We start from the raw sequence: 21,474 nt of genomic DNA, 5'->3' as shown, positions 1-21,474 counted from the left end.
CTCAGGGGTGTGAATACATGTACTTAAGAAAAATATAAACACAACATGTAAAGTGTTGGTCAGTTACCATAGCAGGTGGTGATGCAACCAGTCAGGATGCTCTTGATGGTGCAGCTATAGAATTTTGAGGACCCATGCCATGTTTTATGAGCTGAAATAAAAGATCCCAGAAATGTTCCATATACACAAAAAGCTTATTTCTCAAAAACGTTGTGCACAAATGTGTTTACATCCCTGTTAGTGAGCATTTCTCCTTTGCCAAGATAATCCATCCACCTGACAGGTGTGGCATATCAAGAAGCAGATTAAACAGCATGATCATTACACAGATGCAACTTGTACTGGGAACAATAAAAAGCCACACTAAAATGTACAAATTGTCATACAACATGATGCCACAGATGTCTCAAGTTCTGAGGGAGCGTGAAATTGGCATGGTGACTGCAGGAATGTCCAGAGCTGTTGCCAGAGAATGTAATGTTCATTTTTCTACAGCGTCATTTTAATTTGGCAGTACGTCCAACCAGCCTCATCAAATCAAATTCTATTTGTCATGTGCCGAATAGGTGTAGACCTTACAGTGAAATTCTTAATTAGAAGCCCTAAACCAACAATGCAGTTAATTAAGAAAAATAAGTGTAAATAATAATAAAATATTAAAATAGAAAAATAACACAATTAAAGCACCGGCTAGTCGAGGTAATAAGTACATGTAGGTAGAGGTAAAGTGACTATGTATAGATAATAAACAGAGAGTAGCAGCAGCGTAAAAAAATTGTGGTGGGGGAAGGTTGTCAATGCAAATAGTCCGGGTAGCCATTTGATTAGCTGTTCAGAAGTCTTGTAGCTTCGGGGTAGCTTCGGGGTAGAAGCTGTTTTGGACATAGATTTGGCACTTCAGTACCATTTCCGTGCGGTAGCAGAGAGAATAGTCTATGACTATGGTGGCTGGAGTCTTTGGCAATTTTTAGGGCCTTCCTCTGACACCGCCTGGTATAAAGGTCCTGGATGGCAGGAATCTTGGCCCCAGTGATGTACTTGGTCGTACGCACTACCCTCTGTAGTGCCTTGCGGTCAGAGGCCGAGTAGTTGCCATACCAGGTGGTGATGTAACCAGTCAGGATGCTCGTGATAGTGGAGCTGTAGAACTTTGAGGATCTGAGGACCCATGCCAAATCTTTTCAGTCTCCTGAGGGGGAATAGGCGTTGTTGTGACCTCTTCACGACCACATGTATGGCGTCGTGTGGGCGAGTGGTTTGCTGATGTCAACGTTGTGAACTGAGTGTCCCATGGTGGCGGTGGGATTATGGTATGGGCAGCAAAAAGCTACGGACAATGTGTTTACACGGAGTGGAACAGGGAAACCCAAGAGCAGACTCAGACGAGGAGACTGGTGTCACGAGTTCCACCAAAGTCGGTTCCTCTCCTTGTTCGGGCAGTGGTCAGCATCGCCGGTCTTCTAGCCATTGTCGATCCACTTTTCAGTTTCCATTTGTTTTCTCACTTTCTTACAGACCAGGTTCCCAGAATGTGAAGGCAGACACACTGTCCCGGCTGTATGACACAGAGGAGCGGCCCATGGATCCTACCCCCATACTCCCGGCCTCCTGCCTGGTGGCACTGGACGCGGACATTGAGCAGGCGTTACATGCAGAGCGTGCTCCCCTTCAGTGTCTCGCTGGGCATCTGTACGTTCCGTCTGCTGTCCGTGATCGGTTGATCTATTAGGTCACCTTCCTCTGGTCATCCAGGCCTCGGTCGGACGGTGCGCTGTCTGAGTGGGAAGTACTGGTGGCCCACTTTGGCCAAGAATGTGTGCACTTAGTGTAAGGCTCCTAGACACCTGCCCAGAGGTAAGCTACAACCCTTACCCGTTCCACAACGGCCATGGTCGCAACTGTCGATCGATTTCCCGACCGATCTCCCTCATCCCAGGGAAACACCACGATCCTCGTTGTTGTGGATCGTTTCTCTAAGTCCTGACGTCTCTTTCCTCTGCCCGGTCTCCCTACAGCCCTACAGACTGCGGAGGCCTTGTTTACGCACGTCTCCCGGCACTACGGGGTGCCTGAGGATATAGAGTCTGAACGGGGTCCCCAGTTCACTTCGAGGGTCTTGGAGGGCCTCGATCAGCCTTACCTCGGGTTTTCACCCCAAGAGTATCGGGCTGGTGGAGAGAGTTAACCAGGATGTGGGTAGGTTTCTGAGGTCTTATTGCCAGGACCGGCCGGGGGAATGGGCGGCATTTGTGCCCTGGGCAGAGATGGTCCAGAACTCGCTCCGCCACTCCTCCACTAACCTCTCCCCCTTCCAGTGCGTACTGGGGTATCAGCCAGTTCTGTCACCTTGGTATCAGAGTCAGACCGAGGCTCCTGCGGTGGACGACTGGTGTTGTGTATTTAACCCTCTGTTCCCCCCATGTCTTTGTGTGGAATTGTTTATTGTAAGTGCTTGTGCACATGTTTACTGGTACCCATTGGTTTATTCTTTATTCCGTTGGTTTTAAAATTAAACTGCTCCAGCTATTACCTAGTTCTGCTCTCCTGTGTCTGACTTCACTGCCACCAGTTACGCACCCCATTACAACTGGGAGGAAGTAACCAAGGTATTTATTGGAACACGGGGAATATGGAGTGCAGGCCAGGGGAAGCTCAGATGGGTTGCAGGAAACCAGGTGCGGAGACTGAGGCTGGAGCGAGAGGTGTTGGGACAGGGTAAGCAGGTCCAGAGGGGAATCCAAGGGAGCAGTAGAGTGGGGAATCCAGGGCAGGATGAGGAGAAGTGGGACCGGAGACAGGGATCAGAGTCAGGGGGGCCAGAACTGTAGCGGGGAGGAAAACCATGTCAGACAAGAAAAACAGGCACAACAGGATAACAGGCTCTAAATAGTAACAAACGGCTAGAAACGTAGACTGACTGAGCAGAGATTACGATCTGGCAGTGTGGAAGTGGAAGAACTGAGTATTTGTGGAGGTCTTGATTATGAAACAGGTTGCAGCTGGTGGGGATCTGCTCTGACTCCAGCACACCTGTCTCCGCCCACACAATCCCACACACAGAGAGAGGGAGAGGGAGAGAGAGCACTGGGGGAGTGGCGGCAGGTCAAAGAGACACAGGATGAGCAGTAGAGGGCATGGCAGGAGCAGATGTAACACAATGAACACAGTTGCATTTTAAATGCACAGAGATACCATGATGAGATCCTGAGGTTCATTGTCGTGCCATTCATCCACCACCATGACCTCATGTTTCTGCATGATAACGCGTGATAATGATCTGTACCCAATTGCCGGAAGCTGAAAACGTCCCAGTTCTTCCATGGCCTGTGTACTCACCAGACATGTCACCCATTGACATGTCACCCAGTTTCCTTGCGATGCTCTGGATCGACGTGTATGACAGCGTGTTCCAGTTATCGCCAATATCCAGCAACTTCGCATTAAAGAGGAGTGGGACAACAATTCACAGGCCTCGATCAACAGCCCGATCAACTCTATGCGAAGGAAATGTGTCGTGCTGCACACTACAGCAGATACTGACAGGTTTTCTGATCCACGCCTCTACCCTTTTAGGTACAGTATCTGTGACCAACAGATGTATATCTGTATTCCCAGTCAGGTGAAATCCAAAGTTTAGGGATTAATGAATTTATTTCAATTGACTAATTACCTTATATATTGACTGTATTGGTTACTCAGTCAAATCTTAGAAATTGTTGCATGTTGTGCTTATATTTTTGTCCAGTGTAAATGGAATATTTCATTTTCAATAATAAGCAAACATTTCTAAAGAACACTTTATCATTGTGGGGTGTTGTGTGTGTGTATATGGGTGAGAAAAACAAATATTTAATTCATTTGGAATTCAGGCTGTAACACAACAAACTTGAGAATAAGTCAAGGGGTACGACTAGTTTCTGAAGGCACTGTAGTTCCAATGCAAATGTTCTAACTCTCAGCGAAGTGTCTTATGTCTTGAGCGTCAAATATCTTGATAAAAAGCATCAGGTGGGATTTAATCAATACACAAATTCGAATATAGTTTTATATATATACATATATATATATATATATGAAATGACTTTTCGTGAATTTGATTATATATCATCTTGAAGTCTAGTCAAGAGATTATGGTACATGAACCTGGAAGTATGACGTAGGAACGCGTCATTTTCATAGGGTGCAGTAGCAGTGTCAATCCAGTGGGTCTCACATTGGATCTGAAAGTGTATCATAACAGTGGACCATGGGAATGGAGGAATGAGAGGGTTATCCATTCATGTGTCTGGTGGGGGGGGGAGGGGGGGGGGGGAGGGTCATCGCAGTACTCTGTTTTTTAGGAGTATCAGAGGAGAGGATAGGGTCGCTGAGCTATCAGAGAACAAAACCGGTTCTTAGAGGGTTTTCTTTAGAGTAGCACCGGCATGCTGGCTGGCTGTGTGTGTGTGTGTGTGTGTGTGTGTGTGTGTGTGTGTGTGTGTGTGTGTGTGTGTGTGTGTGTTACTTTATGTAAGTCTCTCAGAGTGTGAGTTTGGGGCGCTGATTTAGATTTGGGTCTGGATAATGATTTCTCAGTGGGTACCAGAGTAAAGAGTATGTTTGTTGGACTCAAAACTGTACTAATACCAACCAAACAATTACAGTCAAAATTCTGTCTATGACCTTCAACCTTCTGACTTACTTTTACCAACCTCATTAAATATGCTCACTGCCTCACTATCGGGTAATTCACTACCTCTCATGTGTGCAAATCAGTTATATACTGTATATTGTGCTTGTATTTAATTATAAATATTATGCCTATTATTTAATGTAAATCAGTTTCCTTAGATTTACTCCCTGGATACATTTCCTTTGATCCCCTGAACCAGTTTCCTTAGGTTCTCTAAACCAGCTTCCTTAGTTTTTACTCCCATTGATCAATTTTAGGTTCCTTAGGTTCTACACGTGATTGTAGGTCAACTCTGGATCAATTTAGTTAAATCCTACTGTTCACCGGCCAGATGAATCATTACAGGAAAATAGTTCTGCCAAATTGAACCCCAAAATGTTGTGGATGAGGAGGACAAGAGATCTTTCACCATTAACACTCGGCTGGAAAACGGACAGTACCTCACAGTGATGTTTGAATAAGGTCTCTTACCTTCTTAATTGTGGGCGGAGGGCTGACTGGGTCCAAGCCGAGTGAAACGGGTCAAGAAGTCAGGTCGCTTTTTTTTGTGTGCAATATCTTGGCTCAGTCTCATTTGTAGTTATGTTATGCAATTATAAATTTTTTCCCCCTTCTGTAGATTGATTGCGACAGAAATGGGAAAAATCCACTCGATCAAGCTTGAATCGGACAACCCTGTGGAGAATATTCTGTGGAAGAAGATGGCCCAGTTTCTCAAACTTGTCCATAATGCTCTGAGCAACACAACAGCACCACATAGGTGAGTTAACACAACCCGATCTACTTAGAAACTTAGACATTTTATTGTTCCTTAAATGTTTTTTGTAAACCAAAGATTTGTGATAGTCGTTCACTTTCCTCCTCTTTTATGAGTTGTATTGATGGTGCAGTCTGACTCATTTAGCCAGTTGTTACTGTTGCTATTATGCTGCTTTCATAACCAAGTGGGAAGGTGGTATTTACCACATACAGCTGGGAAAAATCCTGTTGAATGTCCCTCCAACTGGTAATTACTATTGGTAAATAAGTCTATCACACCTGAGCTCCGATTTATCCTACATGCTGAACTCTTGCTGAACTCGCATATTACTCACGTGCTGAACTCACATATTAAGGAAATAACTCGATAACAGTATTTTCGGCAGTTAAATGCAACAACAAAACACTATTTATAAAAAGCAATCTATTAATATGGTTTTTAAACACTATCATTTGTTTGTGAGCTTAATGTGTACTTTTAGATTAGGGTTGACACAGCTTGTTTGCCTTCAGCCAATTTGTGTTTCTCAATTGATTCAAAGCATGTGAATGCATCCAACTCGTATTTTAAGAAGCACTATGCAGAAATCGCTCAGCCATATCCTGGTTGCTAAAATTCTAATAGTTCGCCTAATTTCAGTTGTATGACAAAACAAGCAGTCATTGTGTAGAGAATCATTGTACTGTCTAAACCGGTGTTTTCCATAACCAAAAATATTTATATTTCAGCTGTTGTACAACCAAAGTAAAAGACTCAAAAACAAAACTACAGAAAGGGAAGCATAGAAATAGCATACATAGAACAGATCTACCGCTTCTTAGACTTGCTTTCAATGAAAGATCTATTACTCATATTTTTATGTGAATTTGCTAGGGTTGCCCAAAAAGTTACATATTGTAGCTTTAAGACTGAACAAGTGGAAATTACTAGCTTCCTACTTTGTTATGAACGCAGCATTAGTGCCCTCTCTCTTGCTATGTGGGGACACAAAGATGAGAAGAAGTGATTGGCCAATTGAGGAGGTGGGGGAGTAGCGACTGTGGTAATGCCATTGTGCTATCTTAGCCAGGGTCACAGGGTGAAAAGTGAGATGGAACTTCCAGACACTACAGATAAAACCAGACATTGGCTCGGTTTCCTTGAAACGCTCTCTCCCTTATCAGTCAAATGTGCTGCGTTGTTTACGTTAGCTAAGAGGGGTCGGAAGTCCATGCAAACTCGAGTCAAACTCGAGTCCCAAAGTACTGGGTCTGCTTTAGTTTTTCAGATTGAAAGAATATCACCACACTAGTCAAGTATGTTCTTTCTGGTTTTTTTTGTGTGTTTGGGGGGGGGGGGGGGGGGGGGGGGGGGCAATTAGCTGTGGAGTGGGTCATCTATTTAACATAGAAGTACGATGGGGAGATTGGGATCCCTATGATAAGATGGAAGCAGCTTTCTGCATACATATGAGATGTAGTCAGCGTGTCTCTAGTAGTCTTTTTAACATTGCTATGACAAGACGCAGACAACTAACAACTAACTTATATGGGATGTGGGATATGTAACATCCCATATAAGTTCTATTTTAAATAAAGAGAGTCGCACACGCTTGATATAAACTTCCAGTAATTTATTGGGTAAACCACCAACGTTTTGGCATCACTGTGCCTTCCTCAGGGGAACGTTGCGAATGCTTGAGCCAGGTTATGTAGACAAACAGTGCAATTAGTGCCACCAATGACAATAGTGAGGAGGCGTGTCATACTGGTGGTCTACAAGCATGGCCACAGTATTGGGGATAGCTTAGTCTGACGTGACCCCTGAGCCCACTCTGACACTCCTGACACCCATTCCAAATGGGAACTACGAATGTGGCTGATGCACCCAGTGCAGTAGCACCACATAAACATCCTTCTTCAGACACCCACATACAGGTCGAAAAATCTCTGCTCGGGGTATCATCTCATGCAAGACAAAGGGAGAAATCTATCTCATCACCTGTTCATGTGGAAAAGCATAGATAGGACAAACGAAAAGACAATTTAAACAATGCATAACTGAACACATTACCTCAATTACCTCGACTAACCAGTGCCCTCGCACATTGACTCTGTATCGGTCCCCCCTGTATATAGCCTCGCTATTGTTATTTTACTGCTGCTCTTTAACTACTTGTTACTTTTATTTCTTATTCACATTTTTTCAACTGTATTGTTGGTTAGGGGCTTGTAAGTAAGCATTTCACTGTAAGGTCTACCTACACCTGTTGTATTCGGTGCATGTGACTAATACTATTTGATTTGATTTGTTACTCTACCTAGGAGAGGAGGTAACATCGAGACCCTACTACTACACAGGGAGGCCTACAGGATATCCTGTCTAAAAACACTGACCCCTAGTGGTCTGAATATTGACGTTGATCTCAAGCCCTTCTTATGAACATTTCCCCTTCTTATAAATGAATACATTCTTTCTACAGCCTATCAGCGTGCTTATTATGCATTATGGTTGAACCAAAAGATGACATGTAACAAAAATGAAATGTAATGGAAGCAAATAAATATATATGAAATAAAATTCAACAATAATGTATGTTGATGCTAATATGATGTACAATATCTAATTATGTTGCCATATGATAACGATAGCCTAATATATTCAACATGCTGTAAACTATTTATTGTCTTGTAACGTTTTCACTCAATTCATTCTCATCAACCTAGTAACTATGACACACCCCCCTCACTATTGTCATTGGTTGCACTAGTTGCACTGTTTGTCGACATAACCTGGCTCAAGCGTTCACAACGTTCCTCTGAGGAAGGCACAGCGATGCCGAAACGTCGGTGGTTTACCCAAAGAAATTACAGGAAGTTTATATATAGCGTGCGACTCTCTATTTATTTTTGATAGCTTACAGTTTTCTCGCCGTTAGTCACCACCTCTCCACAAAATCATTTCTCTGGGTGTGCGCCAGCTCACGCTTTTCCTTAGACGTATACATGATATGGCATGACACAGGTCGTGGTATTTGCAATATGATAATGGGCGTATGAGCAAACAATTTTCAAGAATCTTAGAAGTAACCAAGATGATGTTAAACCCAAGTATGTATAGGCAATTGCTAACCTGTAGGCAATTTCATTACAGGAAGGGCGTTATTAATTTTGCAGAGCGTACAGCAGCTTTAACCACAGTTGCACCGCATTCGGACGTCCAATAGATGGAGCTATATTGTGATACATTTTTAAACCTGGATCAGTCGACCCACAGTTACGTCTCTAAATGAAATTCATAGGACAAAAAAAAGAGCAAATAGAAAGGCAGAAAGGCTCCTCTAAAAGGTTGAACATTGTCTCCAGACATTTGGATACACAGGAGGTTGGTGGCACCTTAATTGGGGAGAACGGGCTCGTGGAAATGTAGAGGTGGAATGGTATCAAATACATCAGACACACGGTTTCCATGTGTCTGATGTCAATCCATTTACACCGTTTCAGGTATTATTATGAGCCGCCCTCCCCTCAGCAGCCTCCACTGTTTTGGATGTCTAGATCAATATTTAAATGTACGTTTATACACTACATGACCAAAAGTATGTGAACACCCGCTCGTCGAACATCTCATTCCAAAGTCATGGGCATTAATATGGAGTTTGTCCCCCCCTTTGCTGCTATAACAGCCTCTACTCTTCTCGGTAGGCTTTCCATTAGATGTTGGAACATTGCTGCGGGGACTTGCTACCATTCAGCCACAAGAGCAATAGTGATAGTTACAATTAATTTCAAAGGTGTTGGATGGGGTAGAGGTCAGGGCTCTGTGCAGGCCAGTCAAGTTCTTCCACACCGATCTCAACAAACTATTTCTGTATTGACCTCGCTTTGTGCACAGGGGCTTTGTCATACTGAAACAGGAAATGGCCTTCCCCAAACTGTTTCCACAAAGTAGGAAGTACAGAATCGTCTACAATGTCATTGTATGCTATATCATTAAGATTTCCCTTCACTGTAACTAAGGAGCCTATCCCAAACCATGAAAAACAGCCCGAGACCATTATTCCTCCTCCACCAAACTTTACAGTTGGCACTATGCATCCGCCAAACCCAGATTTGTCCATCGGACTGCCAGATGGTGAAATGTGATTCATCATTCAGGAGAACACGTTTCCACTGCTCCAGAGTCCAATGCAAGCTTTACACCACTCCAGCCAACGCTTGGCATTGCGCATGGTGATGTTAGGCTGTTCGGCCATGGAAAACCATTTCATTAAGTTTCCGACAAACAATTATTTTGCTGACATTGCTACCAGAAGCAGCTTGTAACTCGGTAGTGAGTGTTCCAACCGAGGGTCGACGGTTTTTACACACTACGAGCTTCAGCACTCTGCAGTCCCGTTCTGTGATGTTGTGTGGCCTATTACTTTGAGGCTGAGCCGTTGTTGCTACTATAGACATTTTCACTTCACAGCAACAGAACTTACTGGGGCTGCTCTAGCAGGGGCTACTCAGTGCCACGTGGAAAGTCACTGAGCTGAATCCACTCATTTGAAGGGGTGGTCCACATGCTTTTGTATACATAGTGCATGACATAATCAAATATGGGTGATTTCTGTGCCGAACAAATTAGTTTATATTTTTCACATCTCTCAATCTATTGGCTCTTACAAGTCAATCGTCCATAAAATATACATTTCAAATTATTGCTTTGAATGTTTGTTTGTAACGTGGTTTTGTGTGTGATTTAAAAGGAGCCACAGAGGGAGAGGTTGAGAACCGGACAACACACAAAAGCATCAGAGAGACTTTTGTACTTGGGGAATGTAAAAGTGCTTGTGAAAGAGTGTCTTCCGAGGAAACGGAGGTAGACGGGGAGCAGGAAGAGGCTGCACCTGCAGAAGAGCCCCCTCAGTCAGCGTCAGACAGTCACCCGCTGGGGTGGGAGGCAGAGGAGAGGAAGGAGAGGAGAGAACAGGAGAGGAGATACATCTGTGGTGTTGAGGGGGGGCGGGGGGGGGGGGCAGAACAGGAGAAGAGTGGGGGAGGAGAGAACAGGACGGAGCAGGACAGAGAGAGAACATGAGAGGAGAGGAAAGGAGAGATACAGCTGCACTACAGTTCCCGAGGAGAGTGGCGAAGCCGTAGAGAGCAGCCTCCTGCTCTGCTCAAAGCCCTCCTGCTAATTCTTCCATTTAACACTCAACACAAACCACACAATACTGCCATAATCACTGCTGCTCCACTGGAGCTGGTAATCAGCTGTAAATAAGGCGCATTGATAACGAGCCGCCAGAAGAGGAAATTCCTCTAATTACTGTAGCTAGCTCTCTAGAAACTTCACTGAAAGAAATGAGAGGAGTGGGAGCCGGGAGACTAGCAGCATACTTCACGACCGCCTGCATCTGAAAGGCAGAGGAGTTGGGCAAGAGAAGGGGGGGGGGGGGGGAGTTCAAGATAGCAGAGTGGTGTAGCGATGTAAAATGTTTGGGAGCTTGTTTTTGTTGTTTGAATTTATTTTCAAGATAGAATAATTGATCGGAATTAATCCAGTTTTCTTTTTTTACCATGGATTCTGCCTTTGAACAAACATTTGTTTTCTTCTGTACTGTTATTCTGCAAACAGAATAAAAAATGAGTTTGCATTTTGAAAGAGATATGGAATTTGCGAACCACATTTAATAGGACATATTTTAATGAATATTGATATACAAATAAATTGCCTATCAAGAGCTAATATATGAATGAAATACTAATATCATACTGTTTTATTTAACTAGGCAAGTCAGTTAAGAACAAATTCTTATTTATTATGACAGCCTACCAGGGAGTGGGTTAACTGCCTTGTTCAGGAACAGAATGACAGAAATTTACCTTGTCAGCTCAGGGATTTGATCCAGCAACCTTTCAGTTACTGGCCCAACGCTCTAACCAATAGGCTACCTCCCACCCCCTGTACTAGGCTATTTTTAAGAGTTTCTGGGAAAGTAAAAAACTAAGAAAAAACTGGGTTATTCTAAAATTGCAAGAACACATGTTGTAAGAACAAAACTGTGTTACAGTGTAGGCTATATCCCAGAAATACAGATAACAATTTTGACTGAATAGGGCCCAAAGCCTTTATGAGTGATGAGCAAAGTGTCAATTCGCAACTACAATGAAAAATGATTCAACGGAGCTGAACAAGATAATCTTCCATCCAAATGAGTGACTGTGGGTCTGAGAAAATAGTGCAGGGTCTGTAGGAGGGGAAAAGAGCTCTGTCATGACTGTAAACAACGGCCTACGTCTCTGCTTTAATTGTACGTTCCTAACAGACCCCACTAAATTATGTCGACAACTGTGTATAATAACACCACAACTGTTTGTCCCGTTGCATAAATAGGTATAACAGTGTTTAAATACCTTTCTTTTATTTATTTTTTTCCTTTGGCGATTGAAAAGAGACACACCAAAAAAAAAAAAATTTGAACGGCACAACGCTTACGCAGCGTTTCCCAGGTGCATTTTCGAGTGGCGTCCGTGAAAATAAGACCTTTGTTGATTGATAGAGCTTTCCCCGAGAAGGAAAAACAAAACATTGTGAAGGCATGTCACCTCTCCGGATGATATGTTGTGTGCTGTCTAGTGTCATAAACAACTTGTTTTTATGTAAACGCATGCAGGCCTGGAGAATGCATCTACAGGTTGGCGAACTACTGCATTAAGTAATTCTCCCCCTGGTAGAATAAAAGACCGGGCCAGACATTTTCCTCTTCTAGTCTTCCTTCAAGTCTTTGCAGGCACAGGAAGTAATGGACTTTATTTGTCTCTGTATCTACTGATAGATTAATGGCCGACGTGGACTTGATGCGATGCAACAACTTGAAACGTGGAAATAAGTCTAATATAGAATATTTTTTATTAACAATGTGCTGGAGTGGTAGAGGTAGATATGTATAAGGGTAGAGTGACTAGGCATCCGGATACATGATAAACAGAGTGGCAGCAGCATAAATGATGATTTGTGTGTGTGTGTGTGTATGCGGGTGTGTAGTCTGCATTAATGTGTGTGCATGTTATGTGTGTGTTGGAGTGTCAGTGTGCGTGAGTGTGTAGAGTCCCGTGAGTGTGTAGAGTTCCGTGAGTGTGCATAGAGACAGTGCAAAAAATTAAATACAGTATAAGGGTCAACTCAGATAGTCCATGTAGCCATTATGTCAGCTACAGTATTTAGCAGAATTATGGCTTGGGAATAGAAGCTGTTCGGGAGCATGCTGGCGTCAGACTTGATGCACCGGTACCGCTTGCTCTGCGGAAGCAGAGAGAACAGTCTAATGGCTTGGGTGGCTGGAATCTTTAAACGATTTTCCGGGCCTTCCATTCACACCACCCAATATAGAAGTGGTAGGGAGATCGGCTCCAGTGATGTCCGCACCACCATCTGTAGCACCATGCGATCGAGGGCGGTGCTGCTGCCATAACAAGCAGTGATGCAGCCAATCAAAATGCTCTTAGTGCTGCAGCTGTATAACTTTTTGAGGATTTGAGGGCCCATGACAAACCTTTTCAACCTCTCGACTTGTGTGAGTAGACCATTTTAAGTCCTCAGAGGAACTTGAAGCTCCCCTCCATTGCAGCCCCATCGTTGTGGATCCCCCATCCACAACGATGGATGGGGGATCCATATGCTCGCCCCCCGTTTCCTGTAGTCCATGATCAGCTCCTTGGTTTCACTGATGTTGAGGGAGAGTTTGTTGTCCCACCACCACACTGCCAGGTCACTGACCTCCTCCCTGTAGGCTGTCTAATCATTGTCGGTGATCAGGCCTGCCACCGTTGTGTCTGTCAGCAAACTTGATGATGGTGTTGGAGTCGTACGTGGCCACACAGTCGTGGGTGAACAGGGAGTACAGGAGGGGACTAAGCACACACCCCAGTGGGGCCCACGTGTTGAGGGGCAGCGTGGCAGTTTGGCCGTCAGGATCCAATTGCAGATGGAGAAGTTCAGTCCAGCTGATCAGCACATGCTCTGAGAATGCGCCCAGGAATATTCTCCGGCTCCGAAGCAGCGAACCTTCACTCTCCGTCAATGTTATCGGCGGAGTTTCGGAACATATTCCAGTTGGCGCTAGCAAAGCAGTCCTGTAGCATAATCTCTGATTTTGATTACATTTCTCAACGGGGTGAGTCACAGGTACTTCCTGTTTGAGCTTCTGCTTGTAAACAGGGAAGCAGGAATACCGATTCATGATCTGATTTGCCGAATGGCAGATGAGGGATGAGGGAGGAGGGCCTTGTACGCTTGCTTGTGGGTAGAGTAACAGTGTTTTAGGACTTTATCGCCCCTAATGGCGAAGGAGATGTTGGAAGTTTGGCATCACGTGTCTTAATGACACATAATTAAAATAGCCGGTGACAAGAAAGGCTACAGCACATGAATCTTTAGTACATTATAATATACATTATACCTTCCTTCATCTATGTTAAAACAGCATGTGTAATAGCATGAAATACATTTGAATGTGATGATACTTTCAGTGCCTGCAATGAGTAACTGTTATTTTTATTTTATTTTTTTTGCCCACATAGTTCCAAGCTGCTGCAAGAGATCCCTAGCATCGAAACCCTGTCAGATGAAATGGAGACGCTGAAAAGACACCTCTCTCAGATCGGCTCGCCAACCGTGCTGTGTCACAACGACCTCCTGACTAAAAATATAATCTTCGACAACAAAGAGGGTGGGTGAGGGTGTATGATGTGTTTTAGTGCCTGGAATTTAAATTGCAACACTGACATGGAAAGCGATCCAAGCGAGTTCATTTTGTACAGTAGTTAAAAAAAAGCAATGCGGCGTGAAGTATAACTGGATTCATTCGAATTCAACTGATTAGGTATAGCATTTGTTCTGCCAATCTGGAGCAATAGACCATCAGTGTCGGTAAGAATACAAGATTGCCATATTTTAGACTCAATAACTCTGATGTCCCTTCGATTTCACTTGTTTCCATAAAGTGGTCTGATTGTAGGACAACTTTGACAAAACGTGGTTCACAAAACAGTCTTGATCTATCCCACAGCTCTCCTTTATGTTGCCATGCATACGAACCCTATACCCTATTCCCTTAATCCTCTTTTCATTTTTCTTGCGGCAGTGTTATGGATGCACGTAAGGCACACGATTATGATAAGGAAATGATTCATGTTTCTCTGTGAATCTTGTCAGGGACGTTGTAGTTGCAACAGTAAAACACAAACTAAAAGCCTATGATACTGGAACATAATCTAATCATTCCATTGTATCTAATTGAGGAAATTTCGCCTTGACTTTTGGGTGTTGACTAAGGTGCGGCATGTAGCCTTGAGGTTAGGCTCAAAAGGTTGGTGGTTCAAATCTCACAGCCGAAAAGTTGAAAAAAACTGCCGCTATGCCCTTGAGCAAGGCACTTAAACCCAATTGCTCCAGGGGCGCTGGACAATGGTGACCCTGGCCATGACCCCACTCCATCCGGGTGTCTCAGGGGGAGTTTGGATTCGCAAGAAGCACATTAACCATTACAAACTTGGAATGATGAACACGTGTACAAGTGTGTAACACGACAAATATAAGCACCCCCAAAATTACTATTTGTTGAAGCTTTCAGAAGCACACTATCAATTATAGCAACATGAATAGAGTACAGACTTGGGTTTCAAATCCTTGAAGTCTGCCTGGTGGGTGGAGTTGACAGTTTTGGGACTTTGATTTATTAAGCCAGGCAAGCGCCAACAGGTCCAGGTAAGGTATTTAAATTGATTTTTTTACAAGTATTTGAAACCCAGATCTGGATTCAAATACATCTATTACTGAAGTGCCAAAGAACAGTTTACTAATGTGCATGTGTGTCATCGTAATAAGCTGCATTAACCCTACATTAATCTCCTCCTTTAGGCATGGTGAGATTCATTGACTATGAGTATGCTGATTTTAACTACCAGGCCTTCGACATAGGCAACCATTTCAATGAGTTTGCAGGTACGTTACTTCAGTTTATAATTCATATGGAGTGGCCCCTGATCCGTGACTGGTTGTTTTATTTCTGTGTATCTCGGAGGAACTTGAGACTTATTTTCATTACCTGGACCGGGTTAACTGCATAGTTTAATGCCAAAAGTAGATTAGCAATGTCACTATGCAAAACGAAACAAACCCAACAAATATAGCCAGTACAAAAATGTAATGTTAGATAGCTAGCTAGAAGGCCTCAGTAGACTATTTAATCTCGCTAGCCAACAAGTTAGCCCCATCAGTCTCAGGCTTTGGTCTAAAGCGCTTGCTAAAGGGCTTCTTAACTAGCTAGCTAACGTCAGCTGGTTCTATTTGAAGCCTTAGCTGAGAGCGGCATAGTGTAAACTGCAAAATCACATAAGTAAGTCAACTTTTTGACAGGTGTAGTGGCTATTGTTGTTTGTCACTAGGCTTTCTCTCACAGACGGGGAATCAGAGAGAACTTGAAATGTTTTTATTTAAATGTATTTCAATATTTAATTTTGCCTTCAACATTGAACTTGTACTAACCAAGCTCATTAAATGGACATTACACTTTCAAAGTTTGTTTTCAGACCTCTAAAGAAGTATTTTTTCAGATCTCTAATGTCAAGATACGACCCCTGTCCATCTACAGTATATGCCTCCACCCCAAATGTATAGAAAAGATAAACTGACAAGTTACATTTATGAGTAAAATGTCCCTTTAAGGCTATGTAATCAAACCCTATGGTTTGACAAGTTCTCATTATTAATCTGTGTGTTTGATCCATCCCCCAAGGTACGAGTGACACTGACTACAGCCTGTATCCCAGACCTGAACTGCAGAGGGACTGGTTGACTGCTTACCTTGAGAGCTACAAGCACAGTGTGGGGCTGGAGGCCACAGTTACAGAACTAGAGGTTCAGAAGCTCTACGTTCAAGTCTGCAAGTTCTCACTGGTGAGAGTCAAAGGCACAGCACCCATTATCCGGCATTGATATCTACTTTCTAACTCGCATATCATTTTTTTGTGTTCATTGGCTGACATCCATTTAATGAGTATTTGTTGATGTAGAGACAAGTAGTAGTTTGTGCAGGGGAGCCTGAATTTCACTGTAGTTCAAAATTCAAACTAACATCCAACTATGTCCGTTTACGGGTCCAGATTCCCAAAAACCAAAGTATGATCGTCCTACCGCTCTGTGCGCTTTGACAGACTCTATCGGAGTTGAAACCACTGCAAGAAAAAAATGACAGACAGCAGCCGAGATGGTTTTTTTTTTACAACCACAATTTCCAGTCGTTGGAGGCTCGAGTGGAGCTGGGCTAGACTAATGCTGCTTTCATAACTCGACACAATATGCAAGATTGTCTTGGTAATCTTTGGGGTAGTGTCGATGTCTCTCAAAATAGCCCAGAAATGATGACAAGGCATTTTCTTTTCCTCTAAACGTGGAGGGAGAAAGAAAAAAATGATGGCCTGGAAATGAATAAGAGCAGCGATAACATCTTGTTGATTGAAATCAGATTTCTGTGACAAACCAAGAACTCTGGATTGATGAAGTGGGAGAAGTCACTCACTCACTGACAACAAATGGCTGTGTCAAGTTTCCAGTCCAAGTAATTTACAAGTCTGGCGTGGAGATGGTGGTTATGCTTGTTGATCAAAACAATCACGAGAAAAAAATGTTTGGCGTAGCTGGTTTTCATTTAAAGGCCCAGTGCAGTCAAAAACGTGATTTTTTTTTTAGGGAGTTTCTATATATTTCCACACTATGAGGTTGGAATACTACTGTGACATTTTGAAAGTTCTGATAATATCCTTATAGTTTAAGAACTGTTTGAAAAGGCCGCCTGTTATTTCAGCCTGTTGTGGTGGGATTGAGTTTTGGCATTCCTGACAACATCACCAGGCGTTATAAGTTAATAATACCAATAACATAGAGAGTTTCAAACCTGTCTGTTTTCAGCTAGTTTTCAGGTTACATATCCCTCCCTTGAGACTCATCCAATTAGACGCCTCTTTCAGACCACACCCAGACAGTCCGAAAAACATTTTTGCTTGAGATATTGCTCTTAGCTAAGAAGCAATTCGTTTTTGTACCATTTTGATTTTAAACAACAGTAAGGTACTTCGTTGTTACCCAGAAATTATTTGATTTTGAGATAAAAATTGGACCTTTTAAATCTGATTTCGAGATATGACTAGAAAAATCCCAATATCCCTCCTATACTAAGGTCTTTAGTTATTTGACAGGCTGTTTGTAGTTTGCCAGTGATTTTAGAGTGCAATGCCAGTTAATTGGAAAGCCTACAGGTCCACTGAAAGGAAGCTTATTTTGTCCATGGCCTTTCCATGTAAAGGACCCATGAGCACCAACATGTGAAGTTCGTAGGAGCATATCAAATTCGGTGTCAAATAAAGAGTTTATATTTTTGGAAAAAGAAGGCATAGATACATTTTTCAACTGTTTTCCATCTTAAAAATCAGCCATAATGGAGGGACATCACAAAATGTATTTGCCCAAAACACAAAAACTGTCCAGTTGTGCGGATGATTCTAAAAATGTTTATTTTAGGGTGCAGAAAACGTTCAACTGATGTTACAAGAACATTCCCATAACACATTTCTTCCAAGAAGACATTCCTATAATGTTGTAAGAATGTTGACGGAACACCTGGTACAAAGTTCCCAGAACATTTAATTAAGTTATGGAAATTGTCTAGAATGTTGCAATAATATTTTTGGGATATTCACATAGGTTGCACAGAACATTGTTCCACAATTTCCAAATAAGTACAATGCACTCGGAAAGTATTCAGACCCCTTGACTTTTTCCACATTTTGTTACGTTACAGCCTTATTCTGAAATGGATTAAATTGTTTTTTTTCCCCTCAATCAATCTACACACAATAATCCATAATGACAAAGCAAAAACAGGTGTTAAGAAACGAATGCACATTTATTAAAAATTAAAACATTTAATATAACATTTACACAAGTATTCAGACCCTTTACGCAGTACTTTGATGAAGCACCTTTGGCAGTGATTAAAGCCTTGAGTCTTCTAGGGTATGATGCTACAAGCTTAGCACATTTGTATTTGGAGAGTTTATCCCATTCTTCTCTGCAGATCCTATCAAGTTCTGTCAGGTTGGATGGGGAGCTTCCCTACACAGCTATTTTCAGGTCTCTCCAGAGATGTTTGAATGGGTTCAAGTCTAGCCTCTGGCTGGGCCACTCAAGAACATTCAGAGACTTGCACCAAAGCCACTCCTGTATTGTCTTGGCTGTGTGCTCAGGGTTGTTGTCCTGTTGGAAGGTGAACCTTCTCCCCAGTCTGAGGTTCTGGGCGCTCTGGAGCAGGTTTTCATTACGGATCTCTCTGTACTTTGCTCCGTTCATCTTTCCCTCAATCCTGACTTGTCTCCAGTCCCTGTCGTTGAAAAACATCCCCACAGCATGATGCTGCTGCCACCATGCTTCACCGTAGGGATAGTGCCAGGTTTCCTCCAGACGTGACGCTTGGCAGTCAGGCCAAAGAGTTCAATCTTGGTTTCATCAGACCAGTGAATCTTGTTTCTCATAGTCAGAGTCCTTGAGGTGTCTTTTGCAAACTCCAAGTGGGCGGTCAAGTGCCTTTAACTGAAAAGTGGCTTCTGTCTGGCCACAATAAAGGCCTGATTGATGGAGTGCTGCAGAGATGGTTGTTCTTCTGGAAGGTTCCCATCTCCACAGAGGAATTCTGGAGCTCTGTCAGTAACCGCTGGGTTCTTGGTCATCTCCCTGACCAAGAACTGCCCTTCTCCCCCGATTGGTCAGTTTGGCCAGGCGGCCAGCTCTAGGAAGAGTCTTGGTGGTTCCAAACTTCTTACATTTACCCACTGTGTTCTTGGGAACCTTCAATGCCACAGAAATGTTTTGATACCCTTCCCCAGATACTGTGCCTCGACACAATCCTGTCTCGGAGCTCTACGGACAATTCCTTCGACCTCATGGCTTGGTTTTTGTTCTGACATGCGCTGTCAACTGTGTAACCTTATTTAGACAGGTGTGTGCCTTTCCAAATCATGACCAATCAATTTAATTTACCACAGGAGGACTCCAATCAAGTTGTAGAAACATGTCAAGGATGATCAATGGAAATAGGATGCATGATTTTTATTTTATTTTATTAATTTTAGAATAAGGCCGTAACGTAACAACATTTGGAAAAAAGTCAAAGGGTATGAAAACTTTCTGAATGCACTGTATGATTTTATGATGTTCATAGCATATTTTCCTTAGGTTAAACATAATATTCCATTGATGTTCATGCAATATACCTTGTCTTGGAGGTCCTCCAAGAACATTTAAAGGTTTACTTAAATTCTCAGCATGCAAATTTGTAGCTCCTTAAAGCAGATTGGAATCCATACCCATTGTTTGGCTTTAATTTAATGGAAATGTGCATTTGATATATCTTAATTTCATTCATAGAACATTGAACAGCATTTCATATTAGACAGAACAATATTTTTAATACTGAGTACTGTAATGTTGACCATCTGCACATGTGGGGTTTGAAACTCAAATGTTTGGTTTCTAAGACAGGTCTTCTATCCGCTGCGCCACCAGTGAGGCTCTCTTCCTTCTTTTTTTTCAGTAAACAGCCATGGCGGTATGGTCAATCGGGAATTCCATGCTTCCTTTTTAGTCTTTTAACCCAAGTACTGGTAACTGGGTTATTCCCCATCATTTCACCTATCCTCTTTAAATGCTGCATACTTCTTGGCCCTTATTTACAAGGTATCCAAGACTATGAGTGCTGATTTAGGATCACTTTTCTTATGGGAAATAAGACAGAAGGGACCATATCAAGAACCTCAACGTAGGAATTATATTGGGTGTGTTTAAAAAATAAAAAAAAGTTAAAAGTTAAACAAATATTTTTTACACAATTTCCCCAAATATTTTGTATAAACATGGATAAAAGATTATGGGATTGAACCTGCAGTCTTCAGCTCTGAAGTCAGATCATTAACCCTCTACGCCACCAAGGGATGTCACAGAAGAGGTGTGTACAGCAGTAGTTATATAGGATGCGCCTTGACTAGAATACTGTACATACAGGTGAATACAGTACATAAATACATAGGGCAGTCTCTAACGTGCAGGGTAGAGAACCGGGTGATAGCCGGCTAGTACCAGTGACTAAGGTTCAGGGCAAGGTACTGGGCGGATGTTGGCTTGTGGTGACTATTTAACAGTCTGATGGCCTATTTTTTAGTCTCTCAGTCCCAGCTTTGATGCACCTGTACTGTCTCCACCTTCTAGATGGTAGCGGGTTGAACAGAGTTCCTTGAAAATCTTCTTGGCCTTCCTGTGACACCGGGTGCTGTAGATGGAAAGCAAGGCCGTTTTGGTAATGAATATAGGCTACAGGATAGATAGGCTGTGTGAATACAGCCGTACACACAGCTGTCTTACCAAAATAATGCAACCTATATGCTGAAAGTAGTAGCCTAGTTATTAGCTTCCCCCCCCTCCCCCCCCCCCCCCCGCCATGTCTATTTCTATGGGCACAAGCACTGTTCATCACACAAATTGTTCACAACCCTCTTGTTGGCAGAGAGAACTTTTTGCAGGTTTTAAAGCTTATTTCCTGCAATTCTACTCATTTTGTCATGAGGTACAGAGACAATTTTGCAGTTTTCAAGCAATTTTTCAAGCAATTCTATACATTTTTCCATGTCTAAAGTGCATTCATGTGATATTTGAGTGACTCAAATGTTACAACAAAATCTATGCGCTAAAAAACATTAGCTGACATTTCAAAATAGCTCTTCAAGGCAAGGTTTCCCTAACTCCGTCCTGGGCCCCCCCCCGAATTCACATTTGGGGTTTTGCCCTATGTCAAGTTGGTATAAAGGGATCAGGAGACAGACGCAGGAATGCGTAATAGGGGTTTTTATTTACCCAAATTACAGTATGCCATGTAAAGGCACGGGAACGAAACCCAAACAAAAGAGCAAGGAGTACCTCAAATAAGTACACAAGTGCACAATAATACCACATGGGACAAGACCCGTAATCA

The 21,474-nt window shown here is 42.7% G+C and overlaps 1 protein-coding gene across 4 annotated transcripts in view; it reads left to right on the top strand.

Moving 5' to 3' along the window:
- Positions 1 to 21,474, top strand: part of zgc:113516 (ETNK_euk domain-containing protein) — a 43,156-nt gene that overhangs the window by 5,735 nt on the left and 15,947 nt on the right. For 3 of the 4 annotated variants that reach the window (XM_021566546.3, XM_090203254.1, XM_021566563.3), the window contains 4 exons: positions 5,292 to 5,432; positions 13,979 to 14,127; positions 15,318 to 15,401; positions 16,195 to 16,355. In XM_021566546.3, the coding sequence (XP_021422221.1) occupies positions 5,292 to 5,432; positions 13,979 to 14,127; positions 15,318 to 15,401; positions 16,195 to 16,355 (535 nt within the window). Of the gene's footprint in view, positions 1 to 5,291; positions 5,433 to 7,735; positions 7,997 to 13,978; positions 14,128 to 15,317; positions 15,402 to 16,194; positions 16,356 to 21,474 lie in introns of those variants that run through there. The other variant, XM_090203257.1, reaches the window with a different exon arrangement.

Source organism: Oncorhynchus mykiss, chromosome 2 (genome assembly GCF_057628025.1).
Source record: "Oncorhynchus mykiss isolate SJ-2025 chromosome 2, ASM5762802v1, whole genome shotgun sequence".
Lineage (NCBI taxonomy): Eukaryota > Metazoa > Chordata > Actinopteri > Salmoniformes > Salmonidae > Oncorhynchus > Oncorhynchus mykiss.
This window is presented reverse-complemented; position numbering and strand designations above follow the sequence as displayed.